At 47.7% G+C, this 9,217-nt stretch overlaps 1 protein-coding gene across 1 annotated transcript; it reads right to left on the bottom strand.

Annotated features, from left to right (window-relative positions):
* Positions 1 to 6,475: 6,475 nt before the first annotated feature.
* On the bottom strand, positions 6,476 to 7,933 carry LOC120680244. The gene is made up of 5 exons (XM_039961853.1): positions 7,732 to 7,933; positions 7,448 to 7,645; positions 7,198 to 7,372; positions 6,742 to 7,126; positions 6,476 to 6,661 (listed from the first exon to the last, which is right to left on the bottom strand). Exons 1-3 carry the CDS (start codon positions 7,906 to 7,908, stop codon positions 7,223 to 7,225), a joined length of 525 nt encoding a protein of 174 aa, XP_039817787.1. The 5' UTR covers positions 7,909 to 7,933; the 3' UTR covers positions 6,476 to 6,661; positions 6,742 to 7,126; positions 7,198 to 7,222.
* Positions 7,934 to 9,217: the final 1,284 nt, after the last annotated feature.

The following is a 9,217-nucleotide window of genomic DNA, read 5'->3' as shown; positions in this document are numbered from 1 at the left end:
TCCGTCTATGAACGAAATTTTTGAAAATGTTTGTCATCAAGATTACCTATTGTACCTCTATGTTGGATCTGCGACAGGGTGTAAACTCATAACAACCAAGTTGGAGAATGTTTCCACTAAAAAAATAATATTTTCTGTTACCACAACTTTTTTGCAATTGCAGTGAGACATTAATAGAGAATAGTGGTCCCTTCTTTTTCCCCTTGCTACAGTAAGGAGAAGGCGGAAGGGGCGACTCCGAGGCGATTGTCTCTGCCGGCGCCGATTCCGATGATCCTCCTCTCCGGCGGCCATTCCGGCGTCGGAGAGGGGGATGGATCATCGAATCGTCGCTCGGCTGTATATAGGTTAGGTAGATTTCTTCTTAGACCTAGGTTTTGCACCTCGTCGACCGTCGGCGGGGGTGCTAGGGTTAGCCCACCGGCTGCCGTCGGTGGTGCTTCTTCTGACGGAGGTGACGGTTCACTTCGTCGGAAAATAAAGTTCTTCGTTGGAGGCGCCGCCAGCGACTGGAATCCTGGCGGGCTTGGCACAAATCTCCGACGATTTGAAGCTTTTGTTCCTCTCCTCTTCTCTGATGGTGCGGCTGCTGCTGGTGTCCTCGGAGTTGGCGGATTGAGATTAGGTTTGGTCCTTCTTCTTGCGAAGGGGTGGGATCTTCTTTGCTCCTTTGTGAGCTTTCCTCTCCGGGTCGGTGATGGCACCAGCAGCGGAGTTCTTTTCCGGTCACTAGATTCGTTTCTGGTGATGGTGGATCAATGGCTTTCTTCGAATGCTTCGTTGCTGTTGTTTCTGTGTGAGCTTGTGCTGCGCCTTGGTTCTTGTGGAGGTGGATGCTTCTCATCCATGGCGGAAGCTGGTGGTACAAGGGTCAATTCGATGTGGCCGACCACTGCTGTTCTTTCACCAAGTATCTCTGGCAGTTCAACCATGTTTGGTGTCCGCCAATCGTTTTGGATAGGTTTGTTGGGTGGATGCAAGATCTGGGGGATTGGCAGGCGATCTCAGAGACTGCGGTGTCGATCTGTTCGGAGAAGGTTCCTCCTCCAACACTGTGACGACGACGGCCGATGTGCGCCATTTGCTGGATGTCTTGCGGCGGAAATAGCTGGAGGTCTCGGCGAGTGTTGGTGGAGCTCTTTGTGTCAAGATCCAAGGACCGTTCTTTCAAATTTGATGTTTCCCAGGGTATTGTATGCTTTTTCTTATCTCTGGTGGAGGGGTGGTATGGACTTCTTTGTAAATCTTCCCTCCTCCAGGGTCCCTGATGTAAGAATCTCTGTGTTTTAATATATGGGTTCCAGCCCCTTCGCAAAAAAAAAACTTTTTCTTACCAATCGGCTATATTTTGCTTCCCCGGACTTTGTGATCCATCCATTCAATTTGTCCTGACGCGTCGACGCATAACACTGCCGCCACTACTACACAGATCCACGTGTTCATTGGGCAACGCCAATGTTGCTGGTTCAAATGATGTATAAAATTTATAGGCGGCGGACCATAAATATGACAGTTACTTATAACAAAGGTGACGTGTTTTGAGGTTGCATATCACCTATGTCATAAAAAAAATAACGAGCAATGTTTTAGGGAGGCCTCCAAGGAGTCAAAGGTGATGTGCGTCATCTTCGCGCATCACCTATATCGCAAAAGTGACGCGTAACAACAACGTGTCACCTTTGTACGCATCACCTTAGGGCATTTCTTACATTGTGGGGCGAGACCATTGCCGAGTAACTGCAGGACACCTCCAACCGTGCCCGGGAGGTCCCTGGCTACGGAGTCCGTCAGGGGGCTGCCGTTGCCTTGGCTGTAGTGCAGACCCAATCCCGAAATGACCTCGGGGCCTCTATCCCATCTTTACCAAGGCGAGGCGTGGGAGGACTTCGAAGAGCTCATTACTGAGCTCGGAGAAGTCGCCGGAATCATCAGCGAGGAAGTCAACATTGACAATGTAGTCAACGAGGTCTTCCTTGGTGACGACTAGTTTGTGTAGTAGTAGTAGATAGCCTATTGTAACCTTCCAGTCTATTGATCGGCTTTTGTAATATATTTTAATGAAGAAATCGGCCTTGCTCTCCAGTTGTGTCTGTTGTTGTAGGTGAATATCCTTGGCAATTGATTTCTGTACTGGACACCAACGCACCCTTGCCTTTGTTAAGAAATGATTAACCCAGACCATAGACAATCAGGTCTGCGTGTTCACCTGAACGCCTAAGTATCAGATTGCCAGAGCTTCTGTCCTCCCAAATTCCCCACTGTTAGGCCTGTGCAAGCCGATCTTGTTATTCTTAGAAAGAAACCATCTCTGAAACACATTAGCAAAATCAGTCCTGTTTCTTCAAGCACCTTAGAATGTTCTCTTGGAAATTGAGACCAAGAGGTTGCATTGGTGGCACCAATACTTGAGGCAGCTTTTAGCAAAATCAGAATGACATTCATTGAAATCTTAACTCCCTGATTAGGATATCAGCCTCATTGACAAAGATTGTTTTCTTCAAACCTTAGGTAAATTAGTAATAAGCCAACCGATTATGGGAAACCTGTCAGTGTTTTACCGGCAAGCCTATTTAGGGATACCATTAGATAGTACTTTGTTCGTAGGGGATTGCCGAGATTAAGAACATGATGGAGCAAGCAACATGAGGGTTTAGACAGGTTCGGATCGTGAGTTGCGTAATACCCTACATCCTGTTTGGCGGTTTCTATTGCCTGTGGGTTGTAGATGCGTTAGAGGGGTCTCTGCCCGCCCTTATATAGCATAGGGGAGCAGGGTTACATGGAACCCTAGCCTGTGCGGTGCCAAGAGTTCTTCCCGAGTACTATGCTACAACATTTTGGACATTACGCAATGCCTCGAAACCGTTGCAATATGGGTGTTTTCGTTCCAAGATCGAGGAATAGCACCACTTTGCTGTCATCGCCGGGCGTTGCACTTAGATGAGTTGCAATATGGTATTGCATCGCTAACAAAATGGCCTCGCTATAAAGAGGACGTGTTGCAACGGCGCATGGCGTAGCAATCAGTAGAAGTAGCAACGACCATTGGCGATGCAATATTGGTAATTGCAATGATAGGCGTCGTTACTATAGTGGCAATTGCAACCACATTGGTGTGTTGCAAACAAGCGGTATTACAATGCTAGCATTGTGACGCAATACGACACCTGTGCTGTTGCAATAGGATCGGAGGATATCATAACGAAGTACTCCCTCTGTCCCAAAAAACAAGTCATCCTAAGAATTCTAGGACAACTTAACAAGAAGGTAAAATGACCACGTTTGGCCCTATATATTATCCATATTTGGCAATAAGTGATTCTTGTATGCGCATGCGCTTTCTAAATAGAGTAGGATGACTTGTTTTTTGGGACAAATTTTGAATCTTAGGGTGACTTGTTTTTTGGGACAGAGGGAGTAGTAGCCATCGCCATATGCTTGAAGCAAATCGCAACGTGAATTGCCATCTCTATACACGTATAGGTTCGTGCAACAAAATATGGGTCATCGCTATATGCTCAACAGATATCGCAACGCAAGCAATTTAGTCGCTATATACTCAACTGATATCGCAACGAAAAATTCTGGGTCGCCATATACATAGAGGATACCACAACGAAATGCCAGTTGTCGCTAAATCCTAGACCCATAGCGCAACGACATATGGTGATGCTATATTTGTACGGGTATCGCAACAAAATATGGGTGTACACTATATGCTCAACTGATAATGCAACAAAAGAATTTGGGTCGCCAATATGCATGGAGGACATCACAATGAAAAACTAGGTGTTGCTATATGCTCAACTGATATCGCAATGGAAGATATTGGGTTGCCATATGCATATAGAATATCACAACAAAATATGGTTCGTTGCTGTTTGTGTACTCCCTCCGTAATGCCAAAGGACGCCGTTCTGGCTGTTGGGAGGATTGCACAAAGGAAGCCGTTTAACCCACGCGTGGATGATTTTGGACGGGATTGCCCTTCCTTAACTGCAGTCGTTGGCGCGCCGCGCGTTTCCTGTCCGCGCAGCCTCGGTTCCCATCCTCCCCGCCTTGGTTCCCGTCCGTCTGCGCCAAGCTGCTACGCCCCCATCAAAACGCGCCCCAACCTGCTAGCTGCTACGACGCCCGCACCAGCCAAGCTTCTACGTCCGCCCCAAGCTGCTACTCTTCATGGAGTTCGTCGCGCCGGACTCGGAGGAGCTCGTCACGCCGCCGGAGGAGGAGCTGCTCGCGCCGGACTCGGAGGAGCTCGTCGCGCCGGAGCTCATCGCGCCGGAGTCGGAGGAGTTGCTCGCGCCGGACTCGTTGCCGCCGGACTCGGTGACGACGGCAGTGCCGGACTCCTTGCCGCCGGGCGCGGAGATGACGGTGCCGGACTCCTTGCCGCCGGGCGCGTTCATATGTGGTCGCTGTCATCTAGTTCATGAAGATCGCGAAGCATGGAATCGTGCGCACTCGCTGTTGTGGCCGTGCGCTTGTTGCGGCCTCGTCCACCATGATTACTGGATGAGTTCTACTATTCGCAGCATCGACGAGTTCGATTGCGCCGCTGCGCTGGACGTGAAGCGCGAGAGGGAGGAAGGTGGAGTGGAGTGGAGGAAAATGAACAACAAGTAGAAGAAAGAAGAAACAGCAAGATGAAAATAGTAAGATTACATTGCTCATAGTCCCCGACAGCAAGTTCTTGTTCAGCCATTGCTTTCCATCTAGTACTAATCGAGTTCTTGGGTCACAATGGGTCACAATTGGGTCACAAGAAATCTGAAGGGGCAGCCGTTCCTCTCTCTCTAATCTTTCCTTTTGCACGTGTGGAATGTCGTACTTGTTGCATCCTTTAATCTTCATAACTTCCATCAAAACAGTTTGGAGGGTTACAAATATTCTGTTTGCCTTGTGTGGACTGTACTCCATGAATGCCTACATGTGTTGAAAAAATTCAGTGAGTATAAACCCCAAATCAAGAATGTTAAAATGAAGACAATTGATGAATTTACCTGTTGTACTACTGGAATTAGAGCTTCAACTGTTTTTGCATTTTTCTTGTATTGAATGCCTTGAATAGCTCGAAAAAATCCCAAATCAAGAATGTTAAAATCTGGAGAATTTGGTGGTTGACAAATTAGGCGAATGTCAAATCCATTTTGCTTTGCATCCGCACAAAAAACTGGATCATCCAATTTTAAATGGGAAGGTGCATTATCTTGTTGAATGTAGATTAGTTTGCCCACATCCTCTCTTGGTCATTTGGCTCGAATCGCCGGCAACACTTTGTTGAGCATGAACTCCCTAATCACATCTCTTGTGATCGAAGTTATAGGCTACACCATCAAGTCTCCACGAACACGACCGGTTCTCTCATTACCTCTTTGAGCCGGTTCATAAGTAACCACTATGGGAAACTGCTGGCTTTGCCGTGTGCCACACACGGTAAAGAACACACGGCATTCAGGCGTCGGCAAAACCGGTCTTTGCCGTGTGCCATATATCGGGCACTTTGCCATATGCAAAGCTTGGCCCACGGCAAAAAAAAAGTGGCCTCCAGCAAAGGTGACGTGGGGGGGAGTTTGCCATGTGCCCTGCCGACGTGGCACACGGCAAAGAGCCGGCCTTTGCCGTGTGCTGAGGCATTTGCACACGACAAAGAATGGTTCCTCAAACTGCTTTTTAATGATACTGAAATAGATCTTTCTTCTTTCGCGCCTCTACTAAAGCCCTATTATTGGATTCACGAGTGTGCCATGGTTTTTGCACACGGCAAAGGTCCCAGATTCAATTTTTGTTTGTTTGTTGATTACGTATATGGTACCCCAAGCATTTCATATATATCACAATGATTATTTCATGTATCCGAATAAGCATCACAGGCATTTGATACACAGATACAAATAAAGTCTTGTTTTGTTCATCGACAACCACAAGTACAAGTTGAGTCCATACAAGTTCATACAAATCAAGTTCATACAAATCCATACAAGTTAATACAATGCAAGTCCATACAATGTAACTCACGGGGCTGACAGCAGCGGTGGCGGCAGTGGCGGGTGCTACGGCCACATCGGCGGGGGCGGCCATGTAGGCGTCTGCGACCAAGCTTGCTGCTGCTGCTGAATCCAAGCCACCCATTGAGGCGGTGGCCACACAACCTGCTGAGGCTGCTGCACCGGAGGCAAGAAGTCAGGATTGATTAGCCCATCATTGGATGCCACTGACTGATTCTGCACATAAGCCAATTCAAAGTATTGCATGTGTTACATAAGAATTAAGTTACGGGCATTCAAACTTAGTCATTCTAGCTGTATCCTAAGTTGCGATCATGTGTAGATGTATCATAAGACATTATTTCTATGTCATTCTTTCTAAGTCATTGTAGATGTATCATAAGGCATTATTTCTAAGTCATTCTAGATTAATGCTAAGTCACTAAGACGAATGAAACTCGATAGGAGTCAAAGCCACTTACGGTAGGAGGAGTTTCTGCCCGAGGAGCAAGTGGGGCCAGAGGGAATTGTGGAGGCGAAATACCCATCGCCGAGCCCAGGCTTTGCATAAATGTTAGAGCTTGATCCAATTTTTGCTGCATCTCGTCCCGCTCGGCCCACCACCTCTCCTCTGCCGCTTCCTGCCGTGCTTGAAAGGCTGCTTCCATCTGGGCCTACAGGATTTGATCCCAGGGTGAGAATTCAAAGCAAACGTATGTAAAAATGAAGGAACGACGGATGAAACAGAAATAACCTTGACAGCCTCAATCTGAGTCTGTGTAGTGTCTGGCTATGGGCGTATGGCCGGGCTTGAGATGGTACTCCTAGCTCGAATCTGCGAGAGAGTAGGAGTAGTGGCCGTGTCGACTAAGCTGTCGCCAAACCAGTACCGTCCATACTTCTTCCTCCTCCCGCCCTCATGACGACTTCTCCGTCAATGGGCTCATTGATCGGATCAAACTCCGGCCCACGAACTTCTTGTGCCATCGAGGTGTACTCACTGAGGCGGTTGTGGACACTTGTGTTGTTGTACGCTTCGGGCGGATCCTGCGGGTTAAAGGTGACATCGGACGTCGCCTTCACAGGGCCAAACAGTATGCCTGGACTTGGGAGCAAGGCACACCACCATGTGCCGCCAACTGCGAAAAAAGGAAGATGATTAGAAATGATGCATAATTGAGCGTTAGAATAAACAAATTAATTCACATACATATCTAGCCGCGTACGCCTTGAGGTTACAGTTGCCCTGATGGTGCGATGCACCTGGCATCATCAAACGCTACTGCCGGGCAGCCTCGTGCATATCCAGCCATTCTTACGAGCACCACCGGTCCACTATCATTTCCCAGCACGGGATAATCATTGGCAATCCACCACGGAGGCACCTGCACATCATCAAGTTATGACATGTAAGAAGAACAAATGGAGCATAGTTAATTTAAGTAAGATTGAGTATTTACCCGCAAGTATTGTTCCCGGGTGAGTCTGATGTCTCTCGCAGGTCCTTTGTAGATCCTCACTTTTTCGATCTTAGCCTTGTAGTCGATGATGACCTGGATATGCGCCTCGTAAAGCATATCCGCCACCAGCTTGTAACATGCTTTGCTAGCCACCTGCATCGCCCTGGGCATTATTCCCTCCTCGCATCTGTAGAAATCCTGCACAAAAACGTGAACAAAGTCATTATTTCTAAAATTTGCAATAAATATGATGTATTCGTAAATGTAGTGCCATGAAGACTTACCCATAGTTCGTTCAACACTCGGTGCGCCTTGTTGTCGAATGCCCTGCCTTCCATATCTGGTGCATCTGGTGTGGCGATGTAGTGCTCCCACGAAGACGCCGGCTGACGTACCCCAGCAATATCCATGGCGCCTGGGTAGTGTCGCTTGCAGAGTAGTCCCAGGATGCCATTGGCCATGTGCTTGTGAGCAACGCCTGGAACGACTATCACAAAGTTCCTGCACAAGTCATTGAGAGATAATATTAGTGTTAATTGTGATTTTGAATATATCAAAAGAAAACGTATTGAAATCTTCTAAACTTACTTACCTTTTCCCGTCAGGTAGGAGGACTGGTCGGTGCTCTAGAGGTATCGGACGATCCGAGAGCCTCGAGGGGCCTCGCTGCCAGAGGGCAGGTACGCCCACGTCCTCCTCCTCCTCCTCGACCGCTCCCTCCTCCTCCTCCTCCTCCTCCTGCTCCTCCTCCTCCTCCTCCTCAACACCCGCCTCCTGCTCCTCCTCCTCCTCCTCCTCCTCCTCCTCCTCCACAGGAGGAGCCCCTCTCCTACTCCTCCTCCCAGCCCTCCTCCCTACAGCCGTGCCGGAGCCCTCAGCGGCATCGCGCGTCGACGAACCCGCTCCACTCCTCCGACTTCTCCTGCCTGGCCGTCGAGTCCTCTGGGAGGACTCACCTATCTCGGTAGATCTGCCGCCCAACAGGTCTGTGAGTGACCTCATCAGACCTCTGCCGCGCCCCACCATCTTCGATCAATCTCCTAAAATTAAAATGAGTAAATCAATCAGTAGATGTTATTAAAAAGTAGTACAATTAGTATATAAAGTAAATACAATTACTAAAATGAACAAAAATAGTACAAAAAATTAATTAGTACAGTTCTTACATGTACTAGAAATTGTCATCATGATCTGGATTAGCCGGATCATATGTCTCATCATCGCTATTACGTGTATCGATATAATCACCGTCGATCTCCATAGGAGGCATGTTGTCATCATCACTGTCATTGTCTAAGCGTAATCGCTCTAGTAATTCTAAGTCCTTGATATTGTGAACCTCATCCACTGCATTGTCGTTATCAATTCTTTCATTGTCCAGTTCCATTCCCATCGCTTCGGTTAAGTCTATCTGAAAAGTCCCTTCTAGCCCATCTTCTTGAAAGAACTCACCGGCATATGTGTTTGGGTCAATGTTGTAATCTTCATTGTTCGGGACAGGTAATTTACCGTGTGGCGATACCTTGTACACAACATCCTAACCCTTGAGACGATTGTCGGTTCGGCATGGGTATGAGAGATAATAAACTTGCGTGGCTTGTTGAGCCACAATATAGACATCGTCTCCTGGGTACACGGACGCTTGTTGAACTTCAACTAGCCCAAGATTCGGAGTCCATCTCACAGCATGAGGATCAAACCAATGGCATTTGAATATGACAGGTTTTAGAGGTTTCGACCCATGAAACATGAGTTCGTATATTTCTTCGA

This window comes from Panicum virgatum, chromosome 6N, assembly GCF_016808335.1.
Source record: "Panicum virgatum strain AP13 chromosome 6N, P.virgatum_v5, whole genome shotgun sequence".
Taxonomy (NCBI): domain Eukaryota; kingdom Viridiplantae; phylum Streptophyta; class Magnoliopsida; order Poales; family Poaceae; genus Panicum; species Panicum virgatum.
Note: the sequence above shows the minus strand (reverse complement) of the source record. Positions and strands in the feature narration are given on the sequence as shown.

Coding starts and splice junctions, on each gene's coding strand:
- LOC120680244 (XM_039961853.1), bottom strand. CDS start 7,908: ATGGCCAATGGCATCCTGGGACTACTCTGCAAGCGACACTACCCAGGC. Junction 7,646..7,731: donor GAGTGTTGAACGAACTATGG/GTAAGTCTTCAT, acceptor GTTTTTGTGCAG/GATTTCTACAGATGCGAGGA. Junction 7,373..7,447: donor CCCGGGAACAATACTTGCGG/GTAAATACTCAA, acceptor GATGATGTGCAG/GTGCCTCCGTGGTGGATTGC.